We start from the raw sequence: 18,590 nt of genomic DNA on the forward strand, positions 1-18,590 counted from the left end.
TTTGAAAAATAATTTTCAAACTCTTTTTTTTAATTATGGTACTCATTTTCTTGTCTTTTAATAAAAAAAAAATGCACACAAAAACTTTACTAAAAAGGGGGTTCGAAAATTACTATTATCTCTCCACCTTTTTAGGCTACCTTTGTTTTTTTTCCCCATAGGTTACATATAAAATCAAGTGTTGCAGCTCCAGAATCGATAACTCCAGCTGTCAGAAAGGCAAGGACCACCACTCCCCCAGCTGTCAATTTCACTAGGGTAATTGTAAAAATTACTATTTTTGGGACACATTCCCCTTGATCTTTGTTGATTTGTAGCTGCGTTTGAGGAGCAAACTCCTAAAATTTGGTTGAGAGAGAGATCTAGAGAGAGAGAGAGAGAGAGAGAGAGGCAGGCATGGTAAGTGAGGCATGCAGTTTTTGGTTGTCGTTGTGGGGTAAATTCAAGGCGAAGAACAAGGACCCCTCAGGGCTTCAGCTTATAAAAGCTGTAGACACTTTGCCGGTTCCCACTGCCTTAATTATATCGGGTCTCTATTGACCCTATCAATTCGGTTCGGTTCTATTGATCGGTTGTTAATTATCAGTTCAAGTGAGATTGTTATCCCTACCGTTGAGGCATTACTATCAGATGTGATGCTTCACGTGATATGTGTTTCACGTGTAACGCTATACGATTGATAATTTTCACAGAATATGTCGAGCAAATTAGTGGTGTTGGTTCAAAAAACTAAAAATAAATGGAATTTGACCTTGTATTCTAATCAACTTTCGGGGTGGTTCAATTTGGGAATTGATTAATTTGCAAAGAATTATCATATAAGAATGACTTTCCCGTAACTAGGCAGCGAATTTGACTGTTGGATGAATAGAATTTTGTCAAAATTACCCTCAGATTATTAACCCTTAGGAGTTTGGTCAAGTGATTGTGAGAAAATAATAAGTGCTTCTTCATGAGATTACAGGCTCCATTCCCACGGAGGTCAAATATTCCAAACTTAGGGGCCACTGGGAGTTATGCCCAGTCGTTACCTTCAGGGCCCCAGAATTATTTTAGGTGTGCGTAAGCTGGCCCGAATAACCGGTTATTAAAAAAAGATTATCATCATATTTTGACAATGATCTCTTTTATCGATTGAAAAAATAATAATAATACCAAGTATAGTGTATTGAATAATTTTTTTAATGATTTGAGAGTACTGTGAGTTTATTATCCCGCGTTATAATTCGTAATTCGTTGTTACATTAATGGCTATTGCACGGGTAGTTTAGCTTCCGTTTTCCATGAAGGGTGAAACCACTATGCCAAAGATCCAGAAATCCCGGGTTTGAGTCAAGGGAAAGCAAAAAAAAAAAACCATCGATTTTACTGCTGGCGGTTTTTTACCACCGTTTTTTGTTTGCCCAACAGTTACTTGAACGGCCGTTTTTAGACTATTACAGGAGGTTTTGAGACTATTTTCGGCAGTTTTCTAATGCCGCTAAAGGTAAAATTTGGCGTAGTGAACCAAGATGTTTCTCTCTCGAACATTTACACGTACCGAGTAGGACAGTTAGTCTAGCGGTCACGTAGCGGCACTTCGTTGTTTTAGGCCTTGAGTTCGAACTGATCGAACAATGGAAAAAAAGGAAAAAAGAATGCGTAAGCAATCATGACCCGAAAAAATGAACACTGACGGAAGGAATATTTAATGGAATGCGAACAACACGCATAAACACAAAAAAGAAGTTGCGAAACCAGACATTGAGTTCACGACTAACGTGAAGATGGTTTTGGTACAACGTGAGCAATTTTGTTAACAAGCGATGTACCAAAATTCTAAGAAAACCACAAGTCACATGATACTGCCAAGGTTTTCTGGAGGTGGGTGTTGCATATAGCTAGGGGCCAAAACCTCCCACTCCACCATATCCGCTCCGTTTCGCTTCCCTTCGTTTGCAGTTTCTGCCAAAAGGTGAGAGCATTGGCCCGTTTAGTGATTTGAACATCAATCCTAGTTCGGTTTGTGTAGTAGAAAATTCCAATTCCTATGTTTTGAAATGGCCTGAGCTATGAATGTGATTTCGAATGACATATTAGACTCCAAATCAAGCTCTCATGAGGATTTTCTATCCATGGTAATTAAAAAAATATCAACTCCAATAACTTTCTACAAACTTGTAACGTTATGATGAGACACTTTCGAATTCTTGACATTGGGATGACTTTATTTCAAGGAATAGTTTACCAGGTATTTAAATTCTAAGAGCCAATACCTGGGTATCTTGGCGGTTCTTAGTTGTACCCAAAACGACCTAAAATCCGTGCCCTAAAGATTCTACCAATGCAAGCGTTAAATCAAACAACCTCAAGTCACTCCGAGAGAGTTTCTTTTCCGGGAGACTGGGACTCACACCGTCTTGAATTGTGTTATAGATTTCAATAGAGTCTGCTCGCTAGGTTGAAACTTCGTTGTATTTTCACAAACTTCAGGACCGGGCCACCTGATAAAAATCTCACCTTCAGAACAACTGTCAGTACAATCCTTTTATTCATTCTGTTTTCTGGGAAAACCCATGTCGAAACAATGTAATAAAAGAATGTGACAGGTAGAAATCCTCCACTCGAATGCACGGGTGATGAAAAATAAATAAAAGAGAATACAATGTCAATCCTCAAACAAAATAATTCAAATCTCAACTCTTTCAGAGCACACAAAATGCAGTCAAAATAGTTGCCAAGAATACAAGCCCACAAGAAATTTGATCAGAATACACAAGAAGCTTTGACTAGCTTGTTGCGTACTTCACTACGTACTTAACAAAAGTGCGTAAACGCATTCTAAGCAAATTGAAGCTTGACTAGCTTAGTGAAGTCCAATAACGACATCACCAAGACAATAGGGCGCCATATTTTGGTAGGCTCAATCCACTAGGAACGAGTTCTGCTGCTTTCAGCATTTCTTACTGGGTAAAAGTAGGGATGAGCCTGCATGTATCAAAAATGACAACATTATCAGTTATCCTTATAAATGCTATCCCATAACTGTTCAAAAAATAAAAATAAAAATAGCAAGCTATTTTTCAATCCAAACACGGTCTTTAGTACAGCAAATGAATAAATTTGATCTTAAGTCTTCACAAAGGGCATTGTATCTCTACTGTTACAACTCCTTCACACCGGTTTAGACCAAGAACCATACAAAAAAATTTCAAACAGCTTCATACATTTTAATGTCTGGGCATAACAACGGTTTCTTACCATTGCTTCTTTTGCAGTTGGCCTTTCTTGATGATCATATCGCAGCAACTTGTCAAGGAAGTCAATTGCCTACAAAAGAGCATCAGCATGTATCGTAACAAATGAACAGCCAATAGAACTTGGATTTTGCTTTAAAATGCAAGAAAACTCACCTCTGGAACAGCCAAATGGTGATTATCAGCATTGATGAATTTTGTCAAAGGTTTCCTGCTGTGTCTATACCCACGCATGAAATGAAATCATTTAAGTTGAAACCTAGTTTCTTATAACAAAAGACTATATAACCACTGTGTATGAGATTGCAACACTAACCTCCCGACAAGGGCAGCTAGATGTGGGTCTAACTCTAACCTATACTTGTTGAGATAAGCATTTAACTCATCCGTCCCAAGTACCTGAATGCAAAATATGAATAGGGTCAAGTTATATATCCACTACCTCATTCAAATTCTCGGAGGACTAATGAAAAGGCGATTAACTACCTGCATGTCGCACGCACAAAGACTTAAAACAGAGAAACAAGTACACCCTACGGCTGGCATAGGGAATAAGCCAAATTAATAAGGCTGTGTGTTGTTACGATATAAAACATTTTACACTCAAAGAATGTCATAAAAATCACCATTACATTCAAAGAGCTACTTTACCTCTGTTTTTTGGTGTATGGATTGGTCTTACAAACTAAAAAACTAAAAAATTTTGAAGTTGTGATGAGAATTATCACATTCTACTCTGGGAAGAATGTTAAAGGGTCTGCAGGCTGCAAGAGGAACATAATGGAAGACATATCAGAATGGCTTGCAGAGCCATTGTCCTCTCTTTATCTATCCTACAATCTACCTTGAAAGAGAAACAGGGATATTTATATTTGTGTTAGTGAGACAGAGAGCGAGATGGTTGGGTTATGGGTTCAATAGGTTACTAGAGAGAGCATGAAACCTACAGTAGATGCCGTTCAAAAAAATGAAACCGACAGTAGATGTACCAACATAGCACAATGTGTCAAGTGAGGAAAGCAAAGCACATGCTTCCGGCAGGTGAAGGTGTAGGAGAAAGATCCTGATCGGAGATTTCAAAATGACTACCTGAATTAGACCTGTATTTTCCGTTTTGTTGGAAACAAAAATCTTACACAGAACACCTTTTACCCATATAATGAGCAACCAAACACAAGAAATTGGGAAAATATTTACAGAAAATTGTTTTCAGTCCAAACAAACAGCCTAAATTTCAAATCAGCTGTGTGAGATCATTAACACATGAATCTGGCACCTTAGCATCTCTCACTTCACAAAAGAGGGCAGAGGACAGTCCACAGACATGTAACAATACTGAAGGATAATGCATAGATCGTATTAATAAACTTTCTTAAAGAAATCCATACGGAAGTCTGTATTGAAACCATTCCACTTACCTTGGCAATTTTGACCAGTTGATCATGATTATCGTGACCATAGAAAAAGGGTTCCTTGCGGAATATCTGTACACCACATAAATTATAATAAGCATCACCAAAAAGACCCCACCAAAAAGGTCCAAGATACTAAACATTTAACATAAATAATGTCTGCAACAAATAAATCATTAATACAAAACAGTTCCCTTATCCAATTGCTGGTGAACGTTCGATCGGAGTATTATTGGTGGACTGACAAGGAGGAGGCCCATCAAATGATATGCCCGGGCCATTTGAACAAACACAAACAGCGATAAACACATCTGAACTAACAAAGATGCTACCTACCAACCATGGTAGATGGCAGAGTGGGAGATGCTCACCATTCCAGCAAACATACAACCAAGGCTCCATAAGTCTAAAGAATAATCATAATCCTGCAAATCAACTAAAAGCTCAGGGCCTTTGAAGTATCTGCAAAAAGAACAAGAGAGAAAATTTATCATCTAAAGAGATAGGGGTGGATCAGTGCATGCGGAGAAGTGGAGATAGCACTATGAAGCATGCACAACAAGTGGTACGCCAGTTATTATTGAAGGAGGATTGGGAGTGAGAAGGTTAAAATTGTTCAATGAAGCTTTGTTGGAAAAATGGCTTTGGAGGTTTGCATGTGAAAGAGAGATGGTGGAGGAAAGTGGCGGTTGCAAAGTATGGATGTGAGTGGGGAGGATGGTCTTCCCGTTATGTGAACATGCCTTATGGGGTGGGGTTGTGGAGGGGTATCACGAAAGGTTGGGAAGCCTTAGTAAATTATACTCATTTGGCAGTTGGCAAAGGAAATAGGGTGAAGTTTTAGGACCATGTGTGGTGTGGGGACGTGAGCTTGCGGGTGGCCTTCCCAAGTATTTATTGCTTGGCTTGCGAAAGGGATGCAAAAGTCTTGAATTATCTTCTTCTCTATGATGGGGCTACAGTTTGGGATATTCGTTTGCATAGACATGTTAGAGAAGGGGGGGAGGAAGCTTTGATGGCTTTATTTTCTAGAGTGTATGGTTTGCAAGGAATAGGAGGAGAGGATGAGATGAGTTGGAAACTTACCAAATCAAGTCTTTTTCAAGTCAAATCTTATTAACAAGCGTTACGGGGGAGTGGGTGGCAAATGATTTGGAAAACAAAAGCGCCGTTGAAAGTGGCCTTTGTTGTTTGGTGCGCGACTCAAGGCAAAATTCTTACTATCGATAATCTGATTCGTGGACGAAGGATAATTGTTAAATGGTGTTGCATGTGTAAAAGGGATACCGAATCGGTGAATCACCTCCTCATCCATTATTCAGTGGCATGGGAACTTTTATGTCAAGAAATGTTATGGAGCTTTTAATCGCTTGGCGGGGTGCTAGAGCGGGCAAGAAGAGAAAGCGCGTTTGGGCTATGATTCCTCTTTGTTTGATGTGGACTATTTAGCGTGAGAGGAATTCGAGATGTTTCAAAGGGGTCGAAAAGCCGTTGTTTAAAATTAAAAGTTTTGTGGTTAGTAGTTTGTATAGTTGGGACAAGGAAGATTGTAATCCCTCCCTTAACCATTTTCTAGGGTGGTTTGAGTTGTTCTTTTCACTCAGTTGTGTATAGGGCCTTTTCGTCTTGGTGGCATTCCCTTAATGCCTTCTTTAATATAATTATTTACGTATAAAAAAAAATTTGTCTTGTGGTAATTCACCATTTTATCCATTGTCGAATCACTAATTGGGTCTTCAGTCTTCCCCAACTTATTAAGGGAGTTTGTGGTCAACTCACTGGCAAAAAGGAGCAATAGTATCAGCTAAATTGATCTCTATAGGATAACCCAATGAACGGCTCCTCAAGTTTCCCAATCTGTGCAACAAAGTGGGTGTAACAAATGTAGCATGCTTCAAACATTCCAAATCAACATAAGAATTACCTATCACATAACTCACTCCTAAATCCAGGTGAATGGATTGTTCAGTATTCATGTACGATCAGGAAAACTGTGAGATTCAAAGGAAGCTGCCTAGCACATGAATACACGATGCACTATGGGTAAAGGCATTTGGAATGTTTACTTCACCCTCCAAGTTAGAAAAGTCCAATGTCTAGCTATATTACATGAACTCCTCTAAATGTGAGAAACACCCATGTCGAATAGCAGACACTCGGACAAGGGTGTAGCATATGTGCCCGACATTTTAGTTGGACATGCACCTAAACAGCATATTATATATTAAGCATCCAAATTACAGCATGACTTCATATAAAATTCTTGGAGTATGCATGAAATGATCTATGGCATACTGCAAACATAAATTACCTACAAAAAAAAGAAAAAGAAAAAAAGAAATATGCTACTATTTTGAGTGTGCCGATGTCCTCAACGAAGAATCTACCACCTAGACACAACCCCGTACCAGGTATTCTACCCCAGTTTATGTAACATAAATGTCTAGAATCTACAATCCTGAATCGGGTGAACCTCGAATGCCCAAATATTTAACCGACAACCACTACAACCGTGAAGGAATCACATGTAGCAATTACGTAAATACAGAAAGGTTAAAACATAACATGTGAACTGCCTCATCACATGCTTCCAATAAGAGAGACAGAAATAAACCTTGAAGCAACACGAACATTGTATTCTTGCCCAGGATGATAGAACTCTGCAAGGCCCCAATCTATAAGACGAAGCTTACGCTGCTCGTGATCAATCATGACATTATGAGGCTTCACATCTCGATGCATAATACCTTGGGAGTGGCAATAGTCTAGTGCCTACAAATAATTAGGGTAAACTTGAAGCCATCTCTCAGTTGACAATATAACACCAATGCTTGAGCAATGTATATTCACAGATAAAATCTAAGGCAGGTGCAGCAATATAGTGTGAGATCGTGTTAACTATATATCCGAATTGCAAAAAGAAATTCTAATTTCTGAACAACAAATTGCATGCATACATGTTAATACTAAACAGTTTACAGTAAAAATGAAGGATTCCAATCTTTAGTAGCATTCTGATGTTATACTTAATGCCATGTTGTTTGATAGGTGTGCACTTGCCTACAAACTCCAAATACAAGTGACTGGGGGGGTTCCTTCACTTGTGTGTGTGTGTGTGTGTGTGAGAGAGAGAGAGAGAGACAGAGAGAGAGTACTTCCATAGTTGGTGCAGAAGAAGTGAACAAGAAGAAAAGAGGATTGAAGATCCAATAGCATAAAAAGAAGGAAAATAGGCCAGAATACTTTAATATTTCAACCACACACCATTAACAAGGCTTTGAAGCAAAGACGTGGCTTTCATGTTTTTAAAATGAAACCTATGTAATTACTAATACCATGAACAACCCAAGATCGCTAATTGTGAATTCTCTTCCAATTCACGTAGATAACAAGGAATCCTCAAAACATCAGATCTACCATCGTGATTAGAATCAAAGAGGGGCCAAATCAGAAAGAACGGAATCACAACATCCAAGTAGGATACCTTTACAGATACCGTGCTTCAGAAACATATAAAAAGTAAAACATCAAGCTGAGAAAACCAAATAACTAAATAGGTAACCAGATCAGAAATGGAGCTCATAAGAGTGGTGATTGTACGTATTCTGCGAAATTCATGCAACCAATCGCCACTCAGAGATGTATTTCTCATGCCAAAAAGCCAAAACATTAAAGTGTAGACCTCCTTTGGAATAAATAACCAGACACCATTAAACCAAATGACCTTATAAGTTTACCCTTCGCCGGCAGTAACCAAATGAAGTTGTTTGTATGTATTCTATTTCATGACCAAACTTTACAGGGAGTTCAGAATGGAGATGAAGTTCACTAGTAATTTTTCCCTCATAATAGTCAATGACATCCATTCGACTTATACACACAATCCAAACAACTGCCAAGCTTTGATTTATCACGTATCTATATGACCCATGGATAGATGCACAATAAATAGCTAAGATATTGTTACCCTTACCATTCTAGCTAATGCAGAAAAGGAAGAATTTAGGTCATTTCTGAAACACGTGTATATATCAATCCAAAAAACCCCACTTCTTCATCCAAAAAGAAAAAAGAGAGAAGGAACCAAACGAAATAAAATAGAGAGAGGCCTGCTTTGGGAGGGGAAATAAAGAGAGAGGACTGCCTTTTTTTATTTTTGGGCAACATCAAAGATCAAGGGAGTCTTCTAAACATGTTGAATCGTTGATCTATAACTATAAGATTAAGATAACATATAACTAAGGACTTGCAACACTTGAATCACAACATAAAATCAATAGGTGAATCAAGAACTTGTGACTAGATGGTGCAGTTGCATAACAATCATAGATCCATAATATAACTCATCACCAGAAGAAACAAAAATACACGTGAAGCTTACCTTAAGGAGTTCATAGATGTAATATCGTATGTCAAAGTCGGAAAGTGTGGGATATAGCATCTTAAAATCTGTATTATTCACATATTCAAATATCAGACTTGGGGTCTTTGATTGCTGATCTCTGACAATATCAAGCAATTTTATAATGTTCGGCCCGCCACAAAGGTTCTGCAGAATTTTAATTTCCCTCTTGATCTGCATTTGATAGCAAAGCTGAATGTAAGTCTATGCATAACTCAAGAGAGTAAAATTGACAGAAAAACTTCAAGAGAATAACAAGACCAATGAATGGAAAACACTAATTCAATATCAACAACAAAGAAAAGAAAAATGAGCATGGAGTTTATTTGCAATGGCAATTGCTGCAGAAAAAAGATTCTTTTTAATTTTTTGCCAACGAGTAATAGGCCTCCTTCCATGTCCCGGAAAAAAAATGCAAAAAGAGAGCTCTAATTTATATAATAAAAAAATAACCAAACCAAATTAAGTGTTGTACAAGAAAAAAGTGGGGACAGTTACAATGAATCTTTTTTTGACATTCTGCACCGTCAAGGGCCATATAACCAAAAGTTTTGTAGACTTTGTTTGGTTTGGGTTTTGAAGGAGGTTTTTGGAGTAATGAGTGAAGAGAGATACAGAAATGAGAGTAATAATTGAAGAGAAAACTTAATGGGGATCATGCACATAGAGAGGGGTTGGTTCTAGAAACCCAAAGCGAACACAGTCGTAATGTTTTTTTACCGTAGCATCCATGTCAGCTTAGGCATTCCCCGACCCCTAGCATTTTCATTAACAGTTTATCGCCCCTTTTTACTATATAATCGTCCTCTTCATTCCATGGACCAAAAACTACTTAGATTCTATTTTCGCTCAACTTACCCATAATCGTTGTTACACATGCTAATTCATGAGTATTCCACTCCTTATCTTTCCTAGTCTTACCCCACCTACTTTACATCCTCATCTCCACTGCCGTCTTTTTTTCATTTTATACATTTATGTGTTATGTATTAAATGCCCAACATTGGCCTGCTTCTATGTGGCAATGCTAGACATATTGCTGTTCGCTATCATTATCCTTTCAACTGCGCAGGTACCAGTCGATCCCATGAAACGCAATAAAGCAACCCTCCAATTGAGCCAACCTACTTTTAATTTATCAACACCACACTATATCGGTGAACAACATATATCATGGAGCCTCATCCAGGATATTTCTTGTCAATTCATCCATAACTAAAGCCAAAAAAAAATTGATGAAAAAAAAAAAGTCCCAAATCTGTGACCCTTGGACCTTAGTTATGGGAAATTCATTGTTACTCCTCTCCAATAACCACCATATTGTATCTTTGGGCACCTATCATAAACCTTGTCTAATTCAACAAAATTATATGGAGATCCCTTCTTCGCTTTGTGCTTTCCAATTAGTATTTTAGTAAGTGCATTGAATCCATACTTCATACGCATTTATACACCCCAACTGATGCAGTGACACGGTTGTTACTTGTTTCCACTTTTAGACTATGCTCAATTACTCTCGCCCTTAATGTCACTGTATGACTCATTAACTCAGTTCCCAACAGTTGTTGCATTTTTTTATATCTCCTTTATTTCTATACATACGTACAACAATTTTTGCATCCACTCTTCAAGCATTTTCCTAGTCATTAATCATTGTGATCATATCAACAAATTTAGTAATCAAGATACTCCAACCTCACCTAAGCATTTCCATACCTTAATCTAATCTAATTTCATACCCAATTTCACATGCTTCGTTCACCTTCCACCTGAAACTTACTTCTTCTACGATTGAACTTCTATTCTCTAATTTCATCAAAACTTACCATGTTCCTCGTTTATTAAAGTACTAATTCTTTTCATGTAACAATTTCCCAAAGTAAGATTTCTACCTCTCCTTAAATCCTCCTGCGTCACCAACACCTTCGATACTCACATTTTCTACACTTACCTTCAATAAGATCACTTTTTTCCTGTCTCTTAACACAGAAAGTTCATAACTAATCTTTTCTCCACCCTAATTTAGCTACCACAACATTGCCATAAGCTTTTGACTTAGCATCTCTAAACCCATTTGTAAACAGTTAACAACTTAACAAAATTTCTTCAGTTCTTTCCTTTTTCGTACAATGGCTTGGACCTCCTCAGTCTAGGTTTCACTTTGCCTCTCCAAGCACCTCTTTCAATATTCTTTTCCCATAATCAGCCCTTGTATTCTACGAACCTACATCTATTACTACTGTCCTCCCAATTCCACATTGTTTTCTCAAACAATTCATTCTTAAACTTTTCTAATTTCTCACCATTAAGATTTCACCATCTACCATGTGGATGTTAAATATCCTTTCTAATTTGATGTTGCCCCTTAATGCAAATCTCTAGTACCATGAGTGTGTCGTAATGTTAACTTCTTTCTAGGGATAAACTTAGATATTTTACGATTTTAACAAGAACCTAATCCAATTTGACTTTTATTAAATGATCCTCTCTAGTTGCAAGGAGCTTCCAAAGTGGGTGCGCTCCCGAGACAGGAGTGCTCTCCTAAATAGAATGGGAGCTTCCACACTAATCTCAAGGAAGAAATTAGGACTTTTCTTTGCAAACACATGCAAGGAAGAAGAAAAAGAGGAGAGATTTAGGACTCTCATCTCCTATTGATATATCTACAAGTTCAGTTGATAAATTAGATATAAAAACTTGATTTGGCAGTCTCTTCTCTCTCATGTTTGTATATACTAATTATTTATACACGCTCCTTTCGGCAGTCCCAAGTCCCAAGTCCCAACTTAATAAGATCTTCTACATACCCCCGCTTCGTGCAACTAAGTGAATCTAAAGATATTATTGAGTACTGTAAGATAAAAAGCAACAGCATTATATATTATATAGAATGCCCTTTTCCACCTCATTGCTATCCTCACTTGTATGGGTATATCTGCTCCATTTTTTGTCCATTTGATCTCAAAATTGCACTTAATCAATAAGTATATTACTCCAATCACAAGTGTCCTGAAAACTATTCTTTCTACATTCTTCAAAACAGAAACTTACATTGTCCTAAAGGTGTTGAGCTTATAATATCCCGTAGTAGCAACTTCCTTGCTCTTTCTCACCATTTTTAAGCTAATAGATCTTATATTTTATTGCCCTTGCTTTTTCATTCTCTACTACCCAATCTTTTTTTTTCTTGTAAACATGCCATTCCTATTTAGTCTGTGTCTATTGTCCAATAATTTCATTGTTTCACCCGTAAAGTGGTAATATATTCTATGTCACAAATCTAAACATATAATCCCGGACGAACTTCTTTGCCCGCGCTTGTCCAGATAAACATGGGGACCGTAGCGGTGTAGCCTATTCGACACACAAGCAAGCACCACAATCGATAAAAGAAACAACCTGGCATACTTTCACGCATTACCTGTCACACTACCAAACGAATATCCCTCCTCCTTTCTCCGGGCTTAGAACCAGTTGTGTGAAAGATAAAACTCTAAGCCTCCACAAGGAGAGTTAGGTTCACAAACTAAGATACAAAAAATTTCCTGTTACCAATTGTGCAGTAAATAGAAACCTTCCAAATAAGTAAACTCCCAGTTCCATGACCTTAGCCAACAACCCAAAAGAGCATCCAATGGAGGAGGGCATACCAAAACAGATTCGGTAAGTGATAACATAGCACAGCCAAATGTAGGAGTGCATTTCTCTTTTCTCATACCTAATCTTTTACACAGGAGATCCCATAAGGAATACTCAACTTCTTACTCATAAAGTGTCAATTGCAATTTCAGCATGAACACTTGTTTGGATTGCAACTACTGCAAGTCTGCAACCAGCGCCTCCCCACCCAAACTAAAGATAAAAGTCCATCAAACTACTATCATCTCTACTCAAGTTTTCAAGGAACCCAAAATTGGAAAGTGACATATAGTCTTCCAAATGCTTTACAATCTGAACTTAAGTCTCAAGGAATCCAATGTTCCAAAACAGTAGGGGTGGGGAATGTCCAGTTCTTAGTTTATTTTGCAACCAGACAGTAGTGAACTTTGGTTTATGCAAATTTTCTGGGGAAAAAAAAGGTTAGTCTCCTCAAGAATCCTTGTATAAATGTTCTACTCACATATTACGTATAAGGGAAAAAGAGATACATTTGAAGGGAGACCATCAAATGAGTAGCACTAAGAATGAATTGACGATCCTTACAAAGTGTATCAAGAGCAATGATGTGGTTAAACTTGCAGCAATGAATCCCTTATTCACGTTTAAAGATAACAGGGAGACGGGATCCTTTTCTTTTTACTCCAAAGTCTTTAGGTGCTACAATTGTTGAAATCTCTCTCTCGTAGAGGATGATGGTTCTATTATGAAATTAGAGTGTTATAATTGCCAAGGAGATTTTTGCAGTATTTCGTACGTCCTTTTCAGTTGGTGAATCAAAAGCTCAAAACCTAGCAAATAGCACTTTTTAATTCCCCTAACACCACAACATCAAGCATGAGTATACCCCACTACAATGCCTTTCTCCTCTTCGTCCTCTACACCCTTCATAATGGTGAACTGGACCTAGGAAATGCCCACGAAGCACCAAGCAGTCCAATATCACCTGATACGCGTCTATCTCCCAAATCCCAACCATGTAGAGACAGGTGTTGAAACTTCACCCAAAATACCAATTTGGTGTATCCAAATCTAAATCAAGAAGAGAATGCGGTCCACAAAAAAACTTACCCTGTCACCATTTTTCACAACCTAAACATGCATTTGAGATTCATCCGATCCCTTCCAATGGATCAGACTCCGACGTGAGAGCGCCATAGAAAATAGTCACCCAAGTTGCATCCACACTTGACACGGATGGCACGAGTTTACAAGTAGCGTATGACGTTTGCATCTAACAAGAGCCCCAAGTAGCGTATCCTTTCCTAGCCAGCAACCCTAATCCATTTTGCTCATTCCTACCAATGGACTTGACTCCTATAAACCAAGGGTTCTAGTCACCTTTGCTCACCTGTCAAGCGGTTAGAGTCTTACTGTCTTAGAGATGAGTTATTCACCAGTATTCTTCAAGCAATATTACATTGATCACAGTGCAGCCACAAGCCTCCATTGAACAAATTACAGGTTCATCAGACCCATAGGAGACTATAATACTGAGCTGAAACTCAAAGGCCTGCCAAAGCATGGAGGATTCTATTTGAATGGGATAGGCTTCAGAAGTATTATATGCAGGTGTTCATTGGCCGTTGCAGTATATCATATCTGGTTGGAGAGAAACCAAAGTGTTTTTCAACAAAAAGCTGTGTGTGTGGAGCAGTTAACAACCGTGGTTCTCCCAAATGTTACGGAATTCCTATCCTCCTTCAGATTGGTGAAAAACTCTCAAAAGAATAAAGATCTATGTGATGTGTGGGACTTACCTGGTGCTGCGAGGCCTAGTTAGTGTTGTTTTGTTTTGGTGTTTGTTGTATTTTGGGGTTCTATTCCCTTTTGTTGTTACTCTGGTATTGTTCTTTGTTTCTGTGTAGTTTTGTTTGCCCAGTTGGGTGTTTAGCTTGGTTTTGTGCTAAGCTTGGGGTGTAGTTCTTGGTTGTATCCTGACCATTGTTTCTTTGGTTTCAGCTTTTATAAAAGAATCATACTTATCCAAAAGAAAGAAAGAAAAAAAACTTAAATTAGACATCCAATGGAATAGTCACCAAGCTGCATAACTTGCAACACCATGAGCTCCCCCAACTCCCTTAAAGATGTACTCACACTAGTGCCATTTCCCGAGCCCTAGTTCCTAAGAACCTAATTGTTACCCTGAAAACAAGCCATAAGTTACCCCACTGCAAAAGTTGGGAATCAACCATAATTGAACCAACAGAGAGTGAACTAGCTTAGCATCAATCAACCCCATCCCTTATTACAAGCAGAAAATACCCAAAAAGAAAAAACAAGAAACCTAACACGACATTTGATACTTTATACTCCTTGCATAAACTGTAAATTCTTGAATTACAGCAATAAATCAAATCCTAAAGACGAATAGAATTCGACTTGCCTTCTTCTTCTTCACGGGTTTAAGGATCTTGATAACACATTTCTCGTTGTTGGTGCAGTGAACCCCCTCAAACACCTCACTGTATTTCCCTCTCCCAACCTTCCTCACTACCTCATAGTCATCCTGCTCCCTACATTGCCAATCCAAACACAAACATACTCTCATCATTAATAACAAAAAAAAGGGGCAAAACCAGAACCAAATTCACACATCCATATGTCTGTATGCATAGGCTACATATATTTACCCCCATTGGACGGTGAGGGACTCGTAATCCCAGTACTCCTTTGGGCGGATCACATTGACGTCGGCGTAAACCCTAGCCTTGGAAGGGGCGCCGGAGCGGCGGACGGATTTCCCGATCTTCTGCGCCAGGGTTTCGGATAGCGACGGCAGCGGCCGGAGGCTGGGCGACGGTTGCTGTGGAGATTGCGGTAGCAGCGGCGGCGGCGTGTATCTTTGTTTCTGTTTTTGTTTGTTTTTGTGTTTTTGTTGATGCGGTTGTTGTTGGGGAAGGGAGAGTGGGGCCCTCGAGGCGAGGCGACGGAGGAAAATCGGTAGGGGCGGGGCGGGGGAGGGATGATGAGAGAGAATAGAGGAGGAGAGAGAAGGGGAGGCGGTGAGGAGGGAGGAGAGAGAGAGCCTGTGGGAGAAGGAAGTGGAGACGATGAATTGCAGGAGAGGCCTTACGGCCATCAAACGGGTTTATAGAGAGAGAAAAAAAGGAGAATCCAGAGAGACTCATCAACCATTCCTCTTTCCCATATCCCCCCTCCTTTTGCTTTTTCTTTTTTCTTTATTTTTAAGTATTTTTAATTTCTTTAATAACATTTACCATCTCTCTTTCCTTTTTCGGCTTTATTCCTTTGTTTTCATTTTTTATTTTTAAAAATAAGTATTTAATAATATATTATAAAAATAATAATATGTATCGTAAAATAAAAAATAAATATTTAAAAAATAAAACCTTTAACAGAACGGAGCTTTATTCAGTACCCTTATCCAAGCTATTCTCTAGTCTCTACATATATTTGTAGAGTTAAGTTCCGGTGAGGAATCTCTCATTTTATTAAAATGCGGGACTCTCCTTCCCAATTGAATTTCGATGATCCGAGCCGCTCAAAGTTATCAGAACGTGATTTTAAGGGTCCTTGTGAGAAATCAGCAAAAAAAATGACCGGGAAGGGCTTCATCCGAGCAGTTTTCATTGAATGGTTCAAAAAAAACTGCTCGGATGATGCCCTTTCCGGTCATTTTTTTTGCTGATTTCTCACAAGGATCCTTAAAATTACGTTCTGCACACATTGAACGGTTCGGATTTTCAAAATTTAATTGGAAAATGAAAGTCCCGGATCCCTCACTTGAAAATTCCTCTATATTTGTAATAGGGTTCATACATTTTTATTGAGTCCCTGAGGGATCCCTCACTTGAAAATTACTCTATATTTGTAATGGAGTTCATACATTTTTATTGAGTCCCTAAGGGATCCCTCACTTGAAAATTCCTCTATATTTGTAATGGGGTTCATACATTTTTATTGAGTCCCACCATAATGTGATAGTAGCATAATAAATTGGCCTGGACAGTGCCCAGCGACTTAGAATAATTCTTCCCCACGGACGGTCCACCTCACAGACCAAAACGGTGTCATTCATCTATTTTTTCGTCGTGTTTATCGCATATGAAAATTGTGCCACGGTGGATGATGTAGATACTGTAGCTAATAATGGCTTTTTCTAAGCAGAAAAGCTACGAGCACAGCAGCTGTGCACAGACCCTGTTTTCTCCCGCCTCGGGTCTCGCAAAGATGATCGGAGCCGCTCATTTTGTTTAAAATATGTCGTTTAAGGTCTCTGTAAAAAATGAGTTTCGTTCGATATCGTTAAAGGTATTAACAAAACACCCAAAATCACTTCAGAAATTAGGCCTAAATTCTGAAGTGATTTTGGGTGTTTTGTTAACGCCTCTAACGATATCGAACGAAGCTCATTTTTTACAGAGACCTTAAACGACATATTTTGAACAAAATGAGCGGCTCCAATCATCTTTGCGCGACCCGAGGCGGGAGAAAACGGGGTTTGTACACAACTGCTGTGTAGCAGCTGCTGTGCACGTAGCACTGCTCTTTTCTAAGAGAAATGTCTGTTTCCCCGCGGACTGCACCCGTGCACTCCGGTTCGGCCAGTTCTGTCCCATTTTGCAATCGTTCATTTCATTGCAAGGAACTAAAATGAGTTGGGCACCCTAGATAACAACCTGGAGAGTCCATCATATATTATTCAGTTTGAGATTGATTTTGATTTTACGTGACTGTTGAACTAAACGAGCTTTACAATTTGAACAAATTCGATTAATAAGATGAATGCAAAATGGGGACATAACTAGCCAGACTGTTGATAAGCACCCGACAATGCCATTAAGGGTGTGCTAAATCCTTAGTTTAGTTTAATTATGTCGTTCAATTAGTTATTTTCTTTTATATTTGCACGTAAGGTATGTTTTAGTGTTTTCAGGTAAATCGTGTGAATAAAACATGTTTTGACATTATGGATGGCCCGAATGCGTCCAAGTACTTGAGGAACCAATGAAGACCCTGTGGGCCCCTGAAAATCTGTCTTGAGTATAGAAAAATGACTTTTCGAAAAAGTATCGATTTTCGAGATAAAAAATGGCGGTAATTGATCCTTGAATTTTTCTAAAAGCAACTTCAAATTTGCAAGATTTTATTCAAATAACAAGGTCATGTTTTGAGTCATTTCATCTATAGAAAATCGTTTGTTTTCTGTTGTACACTAAAAGCTGGGGGTCAACATTTTGATTTGATTGAAATCTCAAAATTCTGATAATGCCATTGTTTCCAAATGGGGGGTACTTCTTTATTTTCATTAAATAAATTAAAGTAAAGAAAAGGTAAAAGAAATGTTTAAAATGTAATCTTTTTCCAAATAGGGGGTACTTCCTTATTTTCATTAAATAAATTAAAATAAAGAAAAGGTAAAATAAATGTTTAAAATACAATCTTTACTTGAGTTTAGGGAATGAAAACAAGATGCTATGAAAGCTATTGAGTGTTGTGGAAGCTGTTGGGAGCTATGAAGCTGAAGTGCTGAAGATAAGAGGCTCAGCATCGATGGGAAGGGAAATGATCCATCGATGCCGAAGTACTTAGAGGTCCTGTTCCTTACCCATCTCGACATTGATGGGAAGTATTATGTTGCATCGATGCCGAAGCCTCTAACAGCAGCATAAGCCCTTTTCCATTGATGCCGAGGGCTTTAGAAGAGCGTCTTTGGAGCATCTTGGAGAATATTTTATGCGCGTACTTGGAAGATATAAAAGCCCATAATGTCATTGTACAAACAAGTAGAATAGATTTTTGCTTACATCATTATAGATCTAGATCTAGATTTATTTTTGTTCTTGAATGTTCTTCATTTCCAGTTTTGAATATTTATTTTCTGTCTTCATTAATTAGTTTTTGATATTGTTATTTTTA

General features: G+C 38.3%; 1 protein-coding gene across 1 annotated transcript; it reads right to left on the reverse strand.

Moving 5' to 3' along the window:
- Nucleotides 1–2,600: 2,600 nt before the first annotated feature.
- LOC131336252 (casein kinase II subunit alpha-like) lies at nt 2,601–15,892 on the reverse strand. The gene is made up of 10 exons (XM_058372037.1): nt 15,341–15,892; nt 15,094–15,223; nt 9,030–9,224; nt 7,263–7,420; nt 5,020–5,110; nt 4,655–4,720; nt 3,553–3,635; nt 3,393–3,456; nt 3,241–3,309; nt 2,601–2,967 (listed from the first exon to the last, which is right to left on the reverse strand). Exons 1-10 carry the CDS (start codon nt 15,787–15,789, stop codon nt 2,911–2,913), a joined length of 1,362 nt encoding a protein of 453 aa, XP_058228020.1. The 5' UTR covers nt 15,790–15,892; the 3' UTR covers nt 2,601–2,910.
- Nucleotides 15,893–18,590: the final 2,698 nt, after the last annotated feature.

The sequence above is a fragment of the Rhododendron vialii genome, chromosome 8a, assembly GCF_030253575.1.
Source record: "Rhododendron vialii isolate Sample 1 chromosome 8a, ASM3025357v1".
Lineage (NCBI taxonomy): Eukaryota > Viridiplantae > Streptophyta > Magnoliopsida > Ericales > Ericaceae > Rhododendron > Rhododendron vialii.

What these genes read in the sequence shown, in the direction of transcription:
- LOC131336252 (XM_058372037.1), bottom strand. Translation starts at nt 15,789, where the DNA reads ATGGCCGTAAGGCCTCTCCTGCAATTCATCGTCTCCACTTCCTTCTCC. An exon ending in GTTGTATGTTTGCTGGAATG is followed by an intron (nt 4,721 to 5,019) that starts GTGAGCATCTCC and finishes TGTGGTGTACAG; the next exon opens with ATATTCCGCAAGGAACCCTT. An exon ending in AACTGGTCAAAATTGCCAAG is followed by an intron (nt 3,636 to 4,654) that starts GTAAGTGGAATG and finishes TTTTGCATTCAG; the next exon opens with GTACTTGGGACGGATGAGTT.